The following is an 18,104-nucleotide window of genomic DNA, read 5'->3' as shown; positions in this document are numbered from 1 at the left end:
TGCTAAACTGTGTCGCTGCACTGCCACCGTGCCAAATTACACCACTTGTAAATTATAGCAACTGCTGCAAACCCAAACCCACCCAACCCCATCACTGTCATCATTTTAATGAAAGGGAGCACATTACTGCAAGTATTAAGAGGATCTGGGTAGATTACAGCAGCAATTTTCAGTCTTTTCTGATTTGTGGGTCTCAAAAAAGATTTCCATGGCAGATGCATCCCCCATTGTACACTAAAGCCTACTGACTGGCTTGTTTTATCAGTCACTTCGCATAGCCTCCAGGTAGCCCACAGACCTCCTCCAGGCTGTGGGTAAGAGCCTGAAAACTCTTCACGTTTACAGAGGGAGCAATGACGCTGGCAGACATCTCCATAAAGAACGAGGTAAGAAAATTCAGAATAAATTGTATTTTTATTACGTAGCATGGAAACAGCTAGATTCTGTTACTGGAGCAATATATTCAGATCAGAAAGACTAAACATTATTTTATTTATATTCTCTAGAATTTATAAAATCAAGCTCATCCACGAGTTGCTGTTGCTTTGTTACACGAGATACCTGGAGAACAGCTGCACCTTTGCTGATGTACTTGCCCAGCAAATACCTCTCCATCCCTTTTTTTAAGATAAGCTAATGTCTCGTGGCAGCTTCTCCATATCTGACACTAGCAGCTGAGGGATTTGAGCTCACTCCAGCATGCCTAATCCTTCAACTGGTGCAAGAGCCGCAGACTGGCAGCAGTGGCGGCATTGCCTGCATCCTCCAGACCTGCCTGGGGATGCTCACTCTGCCTCAGACTCACAGATTGGGAGGATGGGAGAGAAATGCACCAGCAAGAAGGCAAGTACACTGGATTAGCTTTGCCATGTGGAAGTGGAATGGCTAAAAACAATCTCTGGTGCGGTCCTGTGGCTGGATGGTGCCCACCTGCCTGTGCTGCCAGGTGCCTTGTGCCACCTCCAGCTCCAGAGGTGGGGGAAGCATCAGTTGCCCGGGGCCACAGCAACCCCCTGCCCAGCGAGCCAGCAGGTGCCCAGAAAACATGGTCCCCGGGAGAGTCACACTCAGCCAGCGTGACACTGGGTCCTTCACAGGCCTTGCCAGTCACTACAAGCCCTGCTGTACTAAAGTAAGCAAGAGCACGCCGCTGGTTTCATCAGAGAAAGTCTGGGACCCAATGTTGTCTTCGTTTCAGGTGAATTTTGGAACCACAATTGCCATGGGCTCCTTAATTAGTCAAAATTAATTGAATTATCCTTAAAACAAAGAGAACACACCTAACTGTACAGACATGAGGGCCTTACCATGGCATTATTTGTAATGCCATATCCAGATTCCAATGGATACAGCAACTTTGCCTTCAGACTTCTCTGCAATTGAAAACTGCAGCAAAGAACCCCCCCTACAACCTCATGATTGAAATACGGATACAGACCCCAGGAGCAATATTTAATGCATGACAACCAATCGTTACTGTAACATAAAGCAACACATCAAGCTCAATCCCTGCTCTCCCTGCAGCCAATGGAAGTTTTTCATCATTCATTTAAATGGAAACAGGATTAAGCCTGTTATCTGGCCTCCAGTGAAATAACAGAAAGGAACATAAAACAAGTACAGCACAAGGGGAATCCTTTCCTGCAAAGCACTTCATCAATCTTTCAAAACCTAAAGTGCCCCCAGGGACCCATTGCTAGCTTGCTGTCTCACCCTAAATGGAGGTGTAACTCTTTATGCTTGAAGACTCTTTACTCGTCCTACCCACAAAAAGCACAACTCTCCCACTGCCACTTTAAGGGGCTTCCCTGAAAACAGACCAGAAAACATTCCTCTTATAAAGGTCAGTGAGTACCTCTCTATTACCCTCTGCGGAGTCCATTACTTTAAATGTAAATCAAGCAACGTTGGTTTCACGAAGCTCCAGCAAAATTTTCTGTTATTTTTGGAACCATACACCATTGATACTTATGTCAACTATGCGTAACAGGTAATAAATATGGGTTTTAGTCACACTATTGTGCAGTCACATTCCTTCTCCATGAGAAGAATCTGGCAGGTATCAGTATTTATACACAGTCATGAGTGTAGCTTCTAGAATTTGCCTTATTTTCCTAAGAATACACAAAAGTTACTGAGAAATGGGTATGTGTGGGAGAAGATTCATCAAGTTTCACATACCTTTCCAAATATTACTAATTCCCCTATTGATTTTTTATGTTACAGTAACATGCCAGTCGTCAGACTCATCCACCTGGGTTTCCACCATAGGCAATTACTTGCAAAGAAGATAAAAATTGCATCATGAAGGGGTCTTAATTACAACATTGTTCATGTTTGTGCATAACATCTACTCCAATGCGCTGCAGTATGCTCTAGGGCAGATTTGAGACATTTTATTTATATGTGGAGGGGAAAGCGTTCTTACTAGGGACCCCTTTACACCCAAATCCTAATATCCACCCCTATCCTGAAAACATTTTCTCCTCAGTGCTTTACATCTGTGGGATGGCAAACCTCTGTACCAGGACCACTTATTTGCCTGAAGTTAAAGCAAATCTGCTTAACTTCATATCTGATAGAAGCAGGCTGCACTGGGAAATCCTTTGTTCACAGCTGGTACCTAAAATCCAGCATTCATCGTTGAGATTTATAGACTATTGTTTCAATATTACAAAACTATAAATTAAAAAAAATATATATGTCTGCAGGCGATTCTGTTTGCTTCATTTTGTGTAACCCCTTTTTGACCCACTGTCTTCCATCTCTTCACAATTAGCTAATTTGGAGTTAACCCTTCTTGTAGGGGTCAACTTTGACCCTTTTTGCCCAGCCCTGGTGAGAGTGGGCAGCCAAGCACAGCGCCTGGGCTGTGTGGCATGCTTGGGCTGGCCACACAGATTTGCTGTATCCTCCTTGCTTTGCTAGCTACGGTGTCAGCAGCACTTCCAGCCCCAGATAAGTCACATCAAGCTTAAAGGTACCAGTTAAGGTACAGAGACTACTGCATTCAGGGAGAGCAGTTGGGGGTAGCAATGAGAATCATAGAATCATAGAATCATGGAATCATTAAGGTTGGAAGAGACCTCTAAGATCATCGAGTCCAACCATCAACCCAACACCACCATGCCCACTAAACCATGTTCCTAAGTGCCTCATCTACATGTCTTTTAAATACTTCCAGGGATGGGGACTCAACCACTTCCCTGGGCAGCCTCTTCCAATGTTTAACCACTCTTTCAGTAAAGAAATTTTTCCTCATGTCCCAATGAGGCTGCACTTCGAGACAGTGCTGCAATGAAGGCGGCTTCATCCAGAAATGTCTCTCCTTTTCCATCTGTGCAGAACTTGAAAAATGCAGTCCTTTCTTCCTGGCTTTTAGTAGATTTATGATTACCAGGGTCTCATAGCCAAAAAAGAGCCACAAAGGAGTATGGAAAAGATAACACAGGGAGTCTTAGGGAAAATATCTGTATTTTTTGTGAATTATCACATGAGACTTAATGGGTCTGCTTGACATCACCTGGCTGACTGCAAGTAATTAAATCGGAGGAGGAAACATAGGGGGAAATAAAATGACAGAAATTACTGTGGAGGTTGGGAGTGGGGGAGCCACGGATCAGGGAAAAGTCCTCCTGCTTCACTCTGCCTAGCCCCGTGGGTTATCCAAATATAAAAGCAAAAAGCTCAGGATGGAACCACAAAAGACCTGGCATAGAGAACAGACAGAAAAAAGGAAGTAAATTGTAATGTTTGGAGGCAAGTCTTTGGTAGAGAGGCTCTGAAGGGTCTCCAAGGCTTTTCTCTCCTGTCCCGGCCTGAGAAAAAGACGAGAGGCCAAGCTGAACTGCTCCTTCATTGACCTGTTTTCCCTACCTACAAGGTATCTGCTTATGAATAAAACTTTTGCAGAGCGTGGTACTGAGTCGCTGAGCCCACCTCTGAACAGTGACCCTGGGCAGAGCCTGCCGTGGCACAAGGTTATCCCAGCCCTGCCCCGGACCCCCCTGTCCAGCACGAGCCACCCAGAGGGAAATGGGAGAGGTTTAAAATACTTTCTCCTAGAGCCACAGCAATGTCGTACAGCTTTTGGAGGGTCACTGAATCATGCTCACAAAAGGTGTAAGAAATGATGGCAACTAACCAACTTCAGGGTTAAACACCTAATTCTGTGGGCTCTACTCCAGCATGCCAGCTGGACCAGGAGACTTCCACTATCTTTTATATTTACAGACACAACTGTTTCCTTGGGGCAGAAATTCACTTAGCATAAACTGTGAAAGCTCCCCTGATAGAAATCAAGCTATCATGCTTTGAACGTATTACAGATCTACCTTGTTTCAAGCTGCGCACAATTCTCTCACTTTCAAATGAGCTGTCTTCAGCTATTCTTAGGAAATGCAAACAGCTACTTTCACAAACATTTACCTTATTTTTAATTTCTATTTCCCATCCATTTCCCCCCCATGCACTATAAATGATTTATAATTAAAAATTATTTTGGACTGACCTAACCATCCTTATTGGTGTCAGAAATTGTTAATACTTCTTTGCCCAAGGCTTGTCCTACCGGGGAACAAACCCTCAGCACACAGAATGTGTGAGATAACTCACAAGCCATTTAACACATCTCGCTCTACTTGTCCACTGCGTCTGCCCACAGAAAGTCACAGTTGTGTGGTTAAACCTGACATGCAAGAAATAGATGCTGATGCTGATTTAAGAAGCCAACAGAATTCTCTCAATGTCAGCTTAAACAGCTAACGTAAATGCAAAATCCTGTATATGGAGACTTGTGGTCTGTATGGTACGTATCTGTGTTAACCTCAAAATTAGTAAGCTACAAGTTGTGTTCCTGCAGTATTTAAAGTGTACTGCAAACTCAAATGGACTAATTTTCTAAACATTTTAATTGGTTCCACTACAACAAATATAATAATGACTGGGATGCAGAAAAAGTATTTCAGTAGTAATCTTTATAGAAACAGGTGGACATTTCTCTCAGACAACTGGATTTACAGAACAAAAAACCTGGGAGACCCTCTGAACACAAGTCAGTCAGGTCATCTGGGCTCATATAGACCATCTGAGATCTGAGCTCATGACAGATAAAACTTGCTGTAGTGCAGTGGCTCTCCAGCTTTCCCACCAGAGATTCACCACCAGCTTTGCTCATGACCCTATTTCTCCAATACAGCATCAGTCATGCTTGTGACTCCTTCTGGGACCTCCTTTTTCAAAGTCTACTGTCCTCTGCAACCAAACTCACAGGACAGTCGGTGTCACCATCGTTCACCATACCTCTGTCCCAGAGCACTGAAGAACTTATTTCCTCAGCAAGGCAGCAAAACCTCACAGTGAAAGAACAGCATTTAGCCGTTCCACTAAAGGACACTGGAAACCCAAAGGGACTTTACATCCAGATAGGAACTTTTAATCCTCAGTGACATGCAGACACCTGAATGTTTTCTAGCAGACATTTAGAAAAATAGCAGCTGTCACAGTTTCATATATAATACGGAGGTGCCACAATGACTATGTCCATTTGCTTTTCTGAGTCCTACTTCCTGGGACCCCTTGAAAAACCAACCCATGGACCCAGTGGTCAGAAGTCCTCAATTTGCACTCACTCCTGCTTGCCTGCCTGTGCAGAGAGACCTCCACGACAGTGCTGCCCTTGCCCCAGTCAGCCTGAAGTGAAACCCAGTTCCCAGGGGAGCTGCTCTTTTTTGGTCTCCTGCTCAGCTTGCATGTACACATGTAAGATCCGCCTTTGGTGCTGGGCTTTGGCTGCATTGCCGGTAGGAGATGAGCCTTTTGCACCGAGCATCTGCTGCAGGTGCCTGGCCGTCATCTTTCTCCACTGTTAAACTCCAGCATCTAAACAGTTTAATATTAAATAACTACAAGAAAATAGTACAAATACAAAGCCTCCTTCATAAGCAGCTCTCAAAAAGACTGACGCTGTTAAATAAAGTCATGACACACCTGCAAGATAAATACATATTTTACAGAGCAGGAAATGGAAATACTGGTACCTACAGCGTTAACAAGAATAAGATGAACACCAGTTCACCTCCACAAGAAAGAGTATTTAAGAGTTACTCTTCTTTCTGCTAGCAATGAGGCATTAATTTTGAATTCTCCCTTATTACATTGGCATACCCAGTGGGAATTGCCATGTCCAATACCTGCTGCAGACATCCATTGCAGACACTTCAGCTGGAAACCAAAAAAGAAACAGTTTATGAGGCACCCAGATCTCACACTAAGCCAGGACTTTGGGAGATGAGTTGATAAATCCGGGAACATGCACACAATCCTGGCATGACCAGAGAAACTTGCATAACCTTCTGTCACCCCTCAGTGCTCTTGAGCACAGGACAAGTGAGTAGAAATAATAAAAAAAAAAAAGTATGCAAAACAATAATGCAGTGGAAGAGATGTGCCACCTGGGCCTGACTGCCAGTCCAGAGCAGCTCAGTCCTCAGCACCGCCAGTGAAAGTCCGCGGAGAGCCCTGACCTCTCGGTGTCTGCCGCAGCACTTAAATAGCACATCTGCCAATCAGTGGAGATTTAGGGCCAGCGGAGTGGCCGCAGATTGATGCCCTTGTAAGCCGGCACATCTGCTTAGTTTATGTTGCTGAGATTTTGAAACTACGTGGAGGAGTTAATTTTAACCCATCACTTTTCTGGTAGGTTTTGCAAACTGAAGCGTAAGAATCTAAATGATTCTAAGGGGAACTGCAGTCATCAGTATCTCAACTCAACATCTTAAAAAAATGCTTTAAGAGAACTGCTTTGCAAAAGACACTTCATAGTGGAAGCGTAGTGATTCAGAGAAGTGCCATTGCTGCCAGGCAGCCAGACTCCCAGAGCCATGCCGCGCTCCAGGAAACTTTCCCTTCAGCTTCCACCTGCTCCAACAAGGTCAGGTCACTGCTGTCTCCTAATGGAGAAACAGCATTGCTCTGTTAATGTTTTAATTCACGCAACATTTCTTTCTGCAGTGAAGTGTGGTTCACTTTCAGATTTTGCATACCACCTTGAAGATATACTTTGGGAGTTCCTACAAGTAAATATCAAGTAAGTGTTTAGAAGTTCCCAAAAATAAATCAGGTAAATGGCCTGGGGAAACACTATGAACCCAATTAGTCAAAAACAGTAAAAAAGCAACTTGACTAGATCAGGTTGCTATTAATATAAACTATTTCCCTTCACCCTTAAATTGCAGAAATAAAAACAAGAAGTAACTAATCTTGTAAAATACACATTATGCAAACCCCAAAACTGAACTGTCAAGTGAAAATACATGACTGAGGGCTCTCACTCATGGGCCAGCCATATCCATATTTCAGGAGAACAATACCTTAAACAAAGGCTTTGAAAGATCATAATCGTAACTAATAATCAGGAGAGGCAGATTCCTAAGTGAATACAGGAAATCAACATAAAGGTCTTTCATTAAAGCTGGCGTTGCTTTGCCTTGGTTTCCCTTCAGTCAAGAAATGCAAATAAACCTGTGACAATTCCCCTGGAGCTGATGGAGGCAGACCAGGAATGAAGGAGGCTCACTCCGTCAAGTCAGCCTCTCCCTCACTGCCAGGGGATGCATATTAATGTAGCATTGCCATAAAAGCTTAATTACCATTTTATAATTATAAATTATCCTATGAGGCTATAACCAAAATGCAGACCTTCTGCATTTATGACAATACACACTCTCCTTCCCACCCAGTCACATTAACCCTGGTCAACAAACTCCCTGCCATCCTGCACAGTCCCCAGATACTTACGTGCCTGCCATCAAGGAAGACCTGGTCAGATAATCCCGCAGGAGTATACGCTCAAGTCCGGCACGTGTGCTTAAACCCAAATAGGCTATTTCACCTGATGACTGAGCAGAAGACAAATTTGGCAGGGAGACAAGCCAGGAGTCTCTATGAAGACTTATAACCAAAACAGGAAAGGGAAGCGCTATCAAGAGAGCAGAGGGCAGGAAGTAACACTTGTATGGCAGGGGCGGGGAGGGACTTTAAAGAAGAAATGTATTCTTTCTTTCAGCTGATTTACTGAACGAAAGTCCAAACAATATAGATTAAGATTAGATGCGCCACCTTTGCCTCATTGGTGGCATGGATATTAAAAACATTTCGCTTATTTTCTCAAGGTACAGCTTCACCATCCAAGAAAAAGAAAAAGCAAACAAACCTCAGACCCAGAAAAAATTGCTATTATTCATTTACGGCATAGGCGTTTGCACGGTGCAGAACCAAACCCTGGGGCCCCATCGGTACCAAGTGCCCCCGTCCTGCCTTGCCACCAGCCTAGCATTGCCTGCCGGTTGGCTGGGGGCCAGCTCCAGCTGGCACGGCACAACGCCCAGGCTACTGCACGCTGACTCCCAGATACCATGGCAATACAGTTTTTGGGTGGGAGCTGCCTTACACCTGGCTAACTCAGGGTCCAGCCAGACCAAAAGCTTTTTTTTGGTCCATCTCCAACCCCGTTGTCCTACTTGGGGCATCACCATAAATACATAAACTAAGAAACACATCTTCATGAAAGGAGGTAAGCGATCAAGTAGCTTATAGAAGGACATGGGAGAATTCTCCAACATTTAAAAAACAAGACAAAATTTGCTTCATGGGGTATGTAAGTAGTGCATGCCCTCCCTCCATCACCAGCAGCTGGGAGAGCCCCTGTTTGGCTCAGCAGCGGGCTGAGCCAGGTAGCAGCCCTCAGCCAGCTGGTACCTGGCGACAGCAAAGATGAGACTTCATCACCTCTCCCCTGCCTGCCCCGCGCTAAGCCTCCCACAAATGGCATGACTTGGAGTAACCACTGCAGAGATCACAGCCATAAGCTGGAGGATACCTTATCTCACAGCTTCTGCTGTAGAAAACGTGCCATCCGCTATTGCCTTTCAAATAGTTAGTTCTATGTACCGTCTATTTTTTAATTAGCGTGCCTTGCAAAACTAAGCCTCCTTGACCATGCTGTGCCTGCAGGAGACCCCTGAAAGACTACAAGCCTTCATTTCCATCCTGCCATGAGCTGCCTACGTATGTGTTTGCACGCATCCATGTTCCCATTAACAGGGAGGTTGGTTTTTCCCTGCAGTAACGCTTCCACCTCCCTTGCTATCTCTGCAGGCTCTCATTTGCCTGCTCTGCCGCTCTGTTAACTGGGCGTTGCCATTTGGCTATGGCAGCAAGACGGCCTATTAACACAAATTAAAACTTTGCAAATTTAGGAATAATAATTAAAAATATTGTAGCAAAAAGAGTGGAGGTCTTGGAGAGCAGAACAGCAAATTAATACTTTAGTGCTACCTCACCCGGGGTAAAACTGCAGTGGTTTTGATGGGCTGCCTCTCAGAGGTAGCAGGCCCCTGTGACAGATCATCCTCCTTTTCTCCCCATTCCTTGGTTTGGCAAACTTGTACATATGGATGTAAACACCCTGCAAACACTGTCTAGCCTTCCCAGCTTCACCTCAGGGTATGGCTGCATTATGGCATGAGGAGATTAACGGCAGAGGGAGAACCAATGCCAGGAAAACACGACAGGGAGAACTGGATGGACCCTGCCGTGGTCTGGCTGCAAGTAGAGAAAGCTGGGGTTTTCTTCCTGTTTTCACATGAAATTATCTTTGGGGTTTTTTTTGTCAGTGTGCTCACAAGTTCTCTTAACATGTCTAAATACGTCACCTGTTATCTGTGATTACACAAACATGGACAGTGCAAATACAAAATGCAAACAACTGCAGAATAAACCCACGGTATGTTCAGAGATCCCAACTGCCTCGCCGTACCTCTGGCCATCACAAGCTCTCCCTGCCTGACAACTTACATCCTTCACCTTAATAGCACTTTTTGACACACATTGCTTCTCCCATGGCATTACTTGAGCCACCCCACGATGTGATCCTAGGAAAGTAGTGCAGAATCAGCGTGGGGAAGGGGATAGGAAGGTTCGCACCCACTTGTGTGTCACCGCAGCATTTTGCTGAGCCACTTTGTGCCCACCTGGGCATTACAAAAACCAGGAATGGACGCATTACCTAATCTGAACCCAGTTCCCTAAAATGCAATGCAGATGAACTACCTCCCTCCTGTAAACCATTGCACAAAACCTTATCTTTCTCACCTACTTTGATCCCTTTCACCCATCTGCCCAAACTCAACCTGGAGCAGCGGTGGCACCCAGGTAACCTCCCGAAGCATCCCACAAATGGCAGAGCTGCTCAGCTCTTGAAGACCTGCTGGAAACACAGCAGGGACCCGTGATTTTATCACAGAGGCAGCATGTAGCATCCCATGTACATGGGCTTTCTCTGGGAGTCAGCACCGGAGGCTCTGAAGTCTCCACTAATGAGAGCAAAACCTGCAGAGACCTGAGGAGACCAGACCTCAGGAAATCACACAATCTCTCACGTCCTTGCAGTGATTTCAGAATGCAACATACATGTGAATAACCTTAGATTCCTGTTTAATATAGCAAGAAGAGAGGAGTGTAAGAGATAGGCTGAATTTGGCAAGGCACACCAGCTACACAAACACTTCAGTGCGGTTTCTGTTGGGGAGCAAGGGCTACAAACGCCACTTTACCTGAGCAGAGGAGCAGAGTGCTTTTCACGTTCACTGTTTTTCCTGTTACAAAAGGTTGCTTTCATGGTCCAACTGAAAGACCTGCAGCAACTATTGGTGAAATGGCACCTAGTAAAAACATGGGTGTCAAAATGTGGTCGCTCTCACGGTTGCTAGTGCATCACCCGTTCAGCTGCAGCTTCCGATTCCTCTGCAGTAAATCTCTGTATGACTGAAGGGTTTCAGTATTCAACTGATGGGGGAATTTTAAAACCCAACAAGAAATAAAGTTCTCACTGACATTTAAGCAAAGCTTTTTCTATTGTGTTTTTTTCTAATGTCTTTTTTCTCTGTTTAATGAAACATTTTATTACCACTTTTCTGGGATTTCAATTTGGCTGCATTTTCCTGATACTACACCTTTCTGCTTTGAGATCTGGGTGGATTTTGGGCACTACCTTGTTTCATTCAAAAAATCCTGCTTTTCATGAATTTAAAACTTGACTTTATTTGGAGTCAAGTGGCAGTTCCTCTGTATAGCTCATACACTGCTTAGACTATTATTGTAGCGTTTGTCCATGTAAACAGTACTTTACTGCATATTTTAGAAAAGAAGGACATAACCTGAAAAAGGCATCTCCAAATAACTACGGGCTCAAATCACTAATTGCCCAGCTCAGCCACACTGGCTCCACTGTTCTAGGCAGAGGGATACAGGAAGATGGACTAAAGAAAGCTCTGAGCAGCCTCTTTATTTCTGTTTTCATGTGTCTGGGATAGACACAGTCACTGATTTTGGGGGAAGAAGACAGCACTCAGTTGTCAGAATAGTTTCCTGCTAGACCAAGCAGATATGATTCTCCTTACACACAAATATCAGCTACAATAATATCAGCTAGAATAATCTGGGTTTAAAGATTTGGTTCTCCTGGACACAAAGACCTTCGAGCACACCTGAAAACTCCTAGCCTCCCCTCAACTCCTGCTAGCACCGTGCATGCCCAAAGCACAGCAAAGAGCAGGTCACTACTGACACATCCAATGTCACACTGGGAAACAGTGACAGTGAGTGGGACAAAGCCCAGTGCTGCCTCTCAGTGCTCCTGTCATAAACCAAATTAATTTCATTAAACACTACAGCGTACATTCCAGCAGAAGTGCCTCTAATCACCCCTTTGCATTGCTAAAATGCCTCCGTGGCCCTGGACTAGAAAGGGAGCACTTAGAAGGAAACAGGACTCTGGCACAAATGGCAAATAAGACCCAGTAGCTGATTTCTAGCGGGTTCTCACAAAGGACCGTATGCTGGATAAACAGATTATTTCAGTCATGTGTTGAGATCTGTGTGAGAAGATCGGGATTCCTGAACACAGAAGCCAGGCTTTAGTTGCAATTATGTGAATATTCCCCTAGGTTTCTGAGCAGCACGTCTGCTGGCCACGTACTAGGCTTTCATGTTCCAAAGACGTCCAAGTAATGTATTCACTTTCTTTTGGAGAGTTTCATTACCAGATGAAACATGATTTGTATGAGACAATAATGTTCTATATTTTCAATCCTTAGAGCTACAGACTGAACCCAGAAAGGTGACTCAGCCTTGAAATGACTCATCTCCAAATACAAAACCCAATTAATTTTTAAGAATGAAATGAAGATGCACTGTAGAATGTGTTGTGTATACTCTAAAAAGACTATTACAATCATAATACAAAAACAAAACTGTAACCATCTAAGAGCTATTTGAAGGCAGACATGATTAAAACATTTTTTCTTAATAAGCATATATTTCACACCTTTCAAATAACTTTTTATGCATGTGTATCTGTTGTTTTTAATTCAGTGTAACTCCAAAAAGGCATCTTATTATACTGCACAAAATTCAAAATTTGCATACAGCAATGTCTTTCATTTAATGACCTCATGATTAAGAAAACTGAAAGTTCACACTGAAACTGTACACTCAAATTTCATAAACTACAAGAACATTGGATGAATATATGCACAAATGCTACATAACAGCATATAAAACATGCAGTTATATATTCAGATTCGCAAAACTAATTTCACAGCTGTTAATAGTCTTTGAATGTAAGACATTTCCTCATACACTGAGATTTGCAACTGCTAAACATGCTGATGAGACAAAAAAAATTCCTTGTCCTCAGAAAATTTAACCCTGTATGGTAATATATGCTATTGCTCTCTCAAATCTTTTTTTCATGCTCTTCACTCATTTTAAAGGAGCAGGAGAGATACTGGATAGGAGAGTAGAATATACTTGTTTAGTATTACAAGAGTTAAAAATGTGCAATGAGGTAAGGTGCTAACTGCCACTTCGACAGCAAAACAATTGTTCCTGCATGGAGCATATTTTACAAATGAGAGTCTTCTTGAGACTATTAATTTAGGATGCAATCCCATTGCTGCTGAGGTCCAAGGAAGTTTTGCCATGGACTTGAAAGAGACAAGACTTAAGCCTTGGTATAGATCCATTCAAGTAGTGATAAATAAACATATGGCAGGAAAAAAATACACCAAATCTTTTAAAGGACTTGAGTTACACAAGATTTGGGGAGCCCTATTTTTTCCTGCTGGAAAGCCCCTGACTCCCAATTCATGCAGTGCCCTTTCCTAAGCTGATTTCATCTCCGCCCCCTTGCTCTGCAGAGGGAACAGTCAGGACTCACCTGCTTTCAAGGGGACTGTCTATTCTGGCTGATACAAACAGCTTAGGTATTGCATTAAGGAAATAACTGCATTGCAAAGAATTAACTCTGTGGCTGCCTTCAATTTTCCTCTCTATAAACTGTGATGAGCAACGGGCAGTAAGCCCAGACCCCACGTTAAGCAGCATGGAACAAGTTATAGACCATATGGAGAGAAATAAACTGCCACTTCATACACAGGATATCTATAATGCTTTTTTTGCTTGAGTCAGCTAATTGCACATCCGCAAATCAGCACATTTACAACAAATGGAGCGTTATGATATCATGGGAAATTTATTTAATATGATCAAAGTTTGCCAGAAAAAGTTCCCCTGAAAGTATGAAAGTACTTAAGAGTCCTGAGTGCCTGGGACATTTTACAGTCCTTATTAAACAAACATTTCCATGTTGTTTCATGGCAGCCAGCGGTGCAAAGGACCGTATCTTCTAAGCCTCCGTGTCAGCAATCTCCCTGCAGCCACCAGCACGGGCATCTCCCTGTGCTGCAGGCAGAAGGCACCTCCTTGCTTATAGTTAGAGCCAGCCACACCACCCACACCTGCTCCAGCAGCAGGTAAAGATCAGTTACTGCTCCCATCAGTAACCTCAGATGAGGCTTATCATCTCCTGTCTTTTCCAGAGGCTGAGAATTAAAGAGTATAGACGGTTACAAACCCTCTTCTGTACTGCAGATTTCAAGAGGTGTACTTAGCTTTTCCACATAACTTTTTTTGTGTTAAAGCAAATCAATGACCTTGATCTAAAGAGCCATTAGCAATGGTCTGAGTGTCAATATAAAATTACTTGGGGTATCGGCTGAAAAACATTCTTATATTTATGTCACCAAGCATACGCTATCCCGCAACATTGCTCCACAGCAGACGTGTTTTAACTTTCAGCTTGTATTTTTCCTTAGACTTTAGTAAACGGATTATCACAAGTGGTTTCCGCAGCTGTAGGCAGCGGTCACTTGAACTGTATACGTTATTTTTCGTAGCTCCTAATTTATGGGGAGGTCATATAAATTTCTGGGGTTTTGATTTGAAACAAGAAATACCAACTTTAACATAGTCTCAGAGATTAGGAGCTTCTCGCTCAAAACTAGCACTTGCTCATTTCTAGTACTAACCTTTGGTATTTAATGCTATCCACCGCTAAGTAATGTAATTCAAACATCATGTTTTACTGAGCAGATAAGATACTTGCATCATGAGACACCTCTATAGCATGTTGTGGGCACCATAACCCAGTGGAAGTGTTTTTATCATAAGCCTTTTAGAGGCACATGGATGGGTGAGGTACAGCCTAGCAGCTGTGAAGATAAGGAGAGGTGTCCCGACGTAAGGGATGCTGGAGTGAAGAGAGGGCATGTAAAAACTGCATAAGAGATTGGAGGGGGAGAAGCTGACAAAAAATGATCAGAAATGACATTTAACTGTATTTTTATTACTTGCAGTTCTTTAAAGGCATGTGCCTGCCTGATGTTCAGGTTGCCAGACTAATAACATTTGATATTCATTGGGAAAGCACTTTTCAAGACAGCAACACCATCCTTTAAAAGTCAGGGCCCAAAGCACAATAGTAAAGTGAAGGCCATGCTGCGCAGGATGGCTGCAAAAGCTGGTGATCTCTACTGCTTAGGGAAGAAAGATGCGCTAGGATGGCATTTGTTGAGGTTATAGAAGCACGAGAAACCAGGTTCACACCAAGATGAAGAATGCCCGGCCTTATTTCTACACTTGTTTCTGATATTTGCGCTTCTCAGAATAGGACAGGTTGGAAATAATAGTTGGCTTATGGACACAGGGAAACTCAACGTGCAGAAGGATCCCTGGAGGTGGGATGGGTACGGTCAGCAGTTTGTCACGTCAACTCACCGCATCTTTCATTACCATTTAACACACTGTGGAGTGGACAGACAGGGAAGCTCTCTCCTGTAACAACAGTAGAGCATCCGTACTCCCTCCACTTTTTTCATATCTTATAGTAGCTAAGTAGTAGTTCTTACAATAACCCCTTATAACATTTAACAGGATGCTGAGCTAGTTTTGCATCCTCGATACCTGCTCCATCCTTGCTGAAGTTGGTGGAAAAACTCCCATTAGCAATTTCAGCTGCAGCAGAAACTTATCTTTTACATCATCTGTGTCATCAGTCAGGCAGCAAAACAAGGTAAATGATACTAGGCTATTGGAGCCTCATCTTAAATCCAGTGTCTGCACTGACGGGCAACGAATGTGGCCTTGATGTTTGCAGATATGCTTCAGCTAGGAAGAATAACAAATGACGCCTGGGCACAAACAACAGTCTGTACAACTGAGTCATAGTATGTATTTAGACTAAGTATCTTCATTCTGATAAAAAGTGAACATTGCAGGTCTAAACATTTGTAGCTTTCCATCACAGAAAAGGTACAGCCCTGTTCAAGGTGGGCATACAACAGCACCAAGTGTAAATAAACTGTACTCAAAAATTTGTATATTAACATGCTGTAATCAGCGGGGTTTTTTCCCCCCTAAATTTCACAAGAATAATAATTTTCAGATTATTTTAGTAAAAATAAACACAAGGAGAGCTAGTGAACAGAGATGTGCAGCAAGCAAATCCTTTGTCCAAAACTACTGACAGTACTTAAAAAACCAAAAATTATCCTGGCAGCCCATTCCTTTCCCCCCCTTCCCTCCTTCCATTATTTCTTGGCAAAGATTTGTCCCCATTGCCTGGCAGATAAAAATATTTCATGAGTGCCAAAATTGAAACAGGATCCCGGAGCACATTTGTGCACCAGACTTGTTTGTGTGCAATGTTTGGGATTTTGCAAGATGACTATGTATTTTTCTAAACCAAAGCTGCATGTTGTTTGCAATGCACAAGACACCAAAGAGGAAAGACTATTCCGAATAATGGCAGAAGTATTCTTGCTTTCCCGTGATTTGTACCCTTTTTCCCCTAGCAACCTTCCTTACCTCTTCTAAAATGATGTTCTTGACTTTGATATGTCCCCTGTGACATTCCCATCAGGCAGAGACACCATACAGCACCACTTCTCAGGAGTTATGTGTCTACTAAACGGCCAGCTACACAACACATGCAGGTTGGCAGCGAGCGGCTGGTCAAGCAGACCATGTGCTGCCTTCACCTCGGGAAGGGCTCCAGTTTGAATCACACTACTCTCCATCCACTTGCGGAGTCTCATAAACCAGTGACTTTTATTCCTCTGTAAAACTAGGCTGACACTTCTGAGTCTGCTGGTCAGCTACTGGGAAGGTGGTAGAGAGAAGGAAAAGGATGGGACAGACAGAAAGGTGAAGCAACTGCATAAGCCCTGTTTCCTTAGGAAGACAAACTAAAGAGAAGTTGGTAGTGAGGGCCACCCAAAGAATCGCTGCTCACCTCCACCAATGCCCTCACGAGCTTCTCCATCTGCAGCCAACAATGGCCAAAGCCTCCGCAATGGCATGCACAGTCCCTTTTAAAGTCAGCTTCAGGCTACTGCCAAATACAGTATCATTTCACTGCTGATGTTTATATGTAATAGTATCCAGGACTAAACTTCTACTAAAAGCACTTCAGGCAGTAAGTTTAGGTGTTTTGGCTACACGTAGCCTGTTGCTGATTTCATTAAATCTTGTGCAAGAAATCCCCTGTAACAACAAAACCTGAAGGTACAAAAAGGCTGGAAAGCGATCATAAAGGATGCATCGGGACCAGCGTGAAGAATGGTCATCATCAATCTTGCAGACCATGTCACAGGTTTTGGAGTTGCCATGAAATTACTTGTGTCCACAACACGGAGAAGACGTTCCTATGGTTTGTAGCAATTTTCACAAGTCAGAGTTGACAAAGATTCTTCCACGTTTCTTGCAGATGAGCTAAAAAGTCACTGGAACAATGGTCTCCAAACTTTTTTGACCGCACACCCCTATCAGTAAAAAACTTTACGCACCCCAATATATATTTATTTATAAATTATATACATGTACTACTGAAGTTCTAAAATCTTCCTCCCATACCCCAGTGGATTGTCTCATGCACACCTCACTTTGGAGACCATTGCGCGAGAAGATGACAATACAGACCCTTGTCTGAGCCCCAAAAGGAAGCAGGTCTAGTAAAATGTCAAGATTTTGTGAAGCAGCATCCTTTATTTCTACTGAGCCACAGTGTCCAGCAGAGTGAAAAGTATCATGACTGGAAAATTGCTAAGGGGAAAAGAAAAAAAAACACAAAAAAATCTAAGGCAAAGCAATTTTCAGTAAAATTTCCAGAACTGCATACTAGAAATTTAAAGTCCTTCTGCCAATCTGGAAAGCTCTAATGATTTAAAAGAAGTAGGATGGAACGAGTTTTCCTCAAGTTAATGTTGATTAAGAAGAATAAAGAACCAAATCACCTTTGAATAACCATAAGAAATGGAAGACTCAGTTATTCTGTGGTGCTGAGCTGTAAAAAAAGACTCTGTAAATTCCTTTGACTTCAGATCTACACTTGGTAAGTAATAGCAAACACAGGTACAGCTCATAAGGGTGAAAGTTCTATTATAGTTCCTATATTCCCCATCTTGTCCCCTCCTTCTTATCAGGAATTACAGGCTTTTTCCAGAAGCATAACTTTCTAGTTCTCTGGCATTTTTTACTGCCTAAAACATGTAGGTTTTTTGTCAGCACTTCAGACAGACTTGTCAAAAGATAACCCTCCCACCCGAAGTGGAACATAAAAGTTTATCCCTTGAGCCATTATACAGACTGGGAGTGTTCAACAGCCTCTGATGTCAAGATGTGCTTTCCATAATAGCACCCTGCTT

At 43.1% G+C, this 18,104-nt stretch overlaps 1 protein-coding gene across 1 annotated transcript in view; it reads right to left on the bottom strand.

The window, feature by feature from the left end:
• EVL (Enah/Vasp-like) overlaps positions 1-7,825 on the bottom strand; it is an 87,556-nt gene extending 79,731 nt beyond the window's left edge. Inside the window, exon 1 of the mRNA XM_009280833.1 lies at positions 7,798-7,825. Within this exon, the coding sequence (XP_009279108.1) occupies positions 7,798-7,808 (11 nt within the window). The 5' untranslated portion in view covers positions 7,809-7,825. The remainder of the gene's footprint in view (positions 1-7,797) is intronic.
• Positions 7,826-18,104: the final 10,279 nt, after the last annotated feature.

This window comes from Aptenodytes forsteri, unplaced genomic scaffold, assembly GCF_000699145.1.
Source record: "Aptenodytes forsteri isolate BGI_AS27 unplaced genomic scaffold, ASM69914v1 Scaffold193, whole genome shotgun sequence".
Classification (NCBI taxonomy): Eukaryota; Metazoa; Chordata; class Aves; order Sphenisciformes; family Spheniscidae; genus Aptenodytes; species Aptenodytes forsteri.
The sequence above is the reverse complement of the archived record's forward strand: the minus strand, read 5'-3'. Positions and strand labels throughout refer to the sequence as shown.